Below are 1,615 nucleotides of genomic sequence, written 5' to 3' on the forward strand. Positions count from 1 at the left end.
CGCCGCCTCCCTCCTCCTTCTTGTGGCAGAGACCGAAGGCGGCGGCGGGGAAGCCGTAAGGGTGCGGGAAGAGCCCCCCGCAACCAGGGAACTTCTGGAGCACGCCGCCGAAAGAGCCCTTGCTGGGCACCGGGATGACCGGGTAGCTCCGTGGGCTTTTGCCGCCGTGCGCCGCCGCCGCCACGGCCTCCTGCAGCTCCTCGTCCTCCTCGAAGCGCGGCCGCTTCTGGTGCAGCTCGGGCGGAGCGGCCAGGAGGTGCGGGCTCAGCAACCCGCCGCCCACCACGGCGGCCGCCGCCTTCACCGAGCCCAGCGGGTGGCAGGCGGCGGGGGCGGCGGTGGCGGGGGCGGGAGGGGCGGGCGGCAGGGCCCGCTTGCGGCTGCCGCCGTTGAACATGGCCTTGACATCCTCCCAGGCAAAGACCAGCTCGTCCTGGGGGCTTTTGTCGGTGAGCTTGAGGTGCCGGCGCCAGGAGTTGAAGTTGGCGGCGTCGGGCTGGGTGTACTTGGCGTCGGGGGTGCGGTGGGAGTGGAAGATGAACTTGTTGGGAGAGAAGTACATGCTGCAGTAGCTGCACTTGATGCACTTGGCCCGGGAGCTGTTGTAGCGGGCAGGGATGAAGCTGCCTCGGCACCCCCAGGCGCACTCGTGGGATACGTCGAAGGCGAAGTTATCCGGCAGTTTGGGGGGCCGGTTCTCCCCCAAGAAGGACTTGCAGAGCCGCTCCGCCTCCCGTTTGGTGATCATCCCGCAGCGACGGGAGGAGATGGGCATGGCCCCGGCCCGCCGGAGGATCTCCAGCTGCACCGGTGTGCACTGCACGCAGGTGATGCCCAGAGCCACCCGCCGGTTGTGGATCTCGTTATAGCTGAAGTTTTTAAGGAGGGTGTTGGAGATCTGCGCCAGGCACAACCTCTCCTGCCCGTCGATGACCAAGGAGACGATGGGGATGCCGTAGAGGATCACCTGCCCCACTTGGTTGGGCTTCATGGCGGCGTGGCCGGCCCTCGGCTGGTTCATGGGGTCCGGCGGGTACGCGCTGGACGGGGAGGGCAGCAAGATGTCGGTGGGGCCGGGCAGCGGGCTGGTCGCCATCGCCTCAGCGCCTGGGGGGCTGCTCTGCTCCAGCTGCGGGCGGGAAGGGTGGAGAAAGACACAGCGCCGTCAGCCGGGGACCCACAGGGGATGGAGGGTCCCTGCCGCAAGCACCACCCCCCTCGAGTCTCGCAGCGTGGGGAGGCGCTACCCTTGGCGACCCCCAAAACCCACCCTGGCCTCCACGGGGGTACGACCGGGGCTGCGGGGCATCCGCGCATCCCGGCACTCCGACGTGCGCATCTCACCGCGGGTGTGGAGATGGCGGTAAACGAGCGAACCGCCCCCGTTAAGAAGATGCCCCGACCCACGGGCGGTTCATGCCGAAACGCGTGTCCGCCTCCTCGTTCTGGAAACCCGCCGCTGCCCCAGGAAGACGCCTGGCGGACGCTGTTAGCTCGGCCCGACGACTTCTCCCCTCCGCACCCCCAGGGCCGGGGCAGCCGCGACGGGAAAGCGCGGAAAGGACGGAGAAAAATAAAACTTTCGATGCTCCCCGCGGACACCCGCGCATCCTCC

The 1,615-nt window shown here is 68.7% G+C and overlaps 1 protein-coding gene across 1 annotated transcript in view; it reads right to left on the reverse strand.

The window, feature by feature from the left end:
• Nucleotides 1–1,096, reverse strand: part of SKOR2 (SKI family transcriptional corepressor 2) — a gene marked incomplete at both ends in the record, with an annotated part of 24,891 nt that extends 23,795 nt beyond the window's left edge. Inside the window, one exon of the mRNA XM_082075035.1 lies at nucleotides 1–1,096. This exon is cut by the window's left edge and continues 1,097 nt beyond it. Coding sequence (XP_081931161.1) covers nucleotides 1–1,096 — 1,096 coding nt within the window.
• Nucleotides 1,097–1,615: the final 519 nt, after the last annotated feature.

Source organism: Streptopelia decaocto, assembly GCF_964273445.1.
Source record: "Streptopelia decaocto genome assembly, chromosome: Z".
Taxonomy (NCBI): Eukaryota; Metazoa; Chordata; class Aves; order Columbiformes; family Columbidae; genus Streptopelia; species Streptopelia decaocto.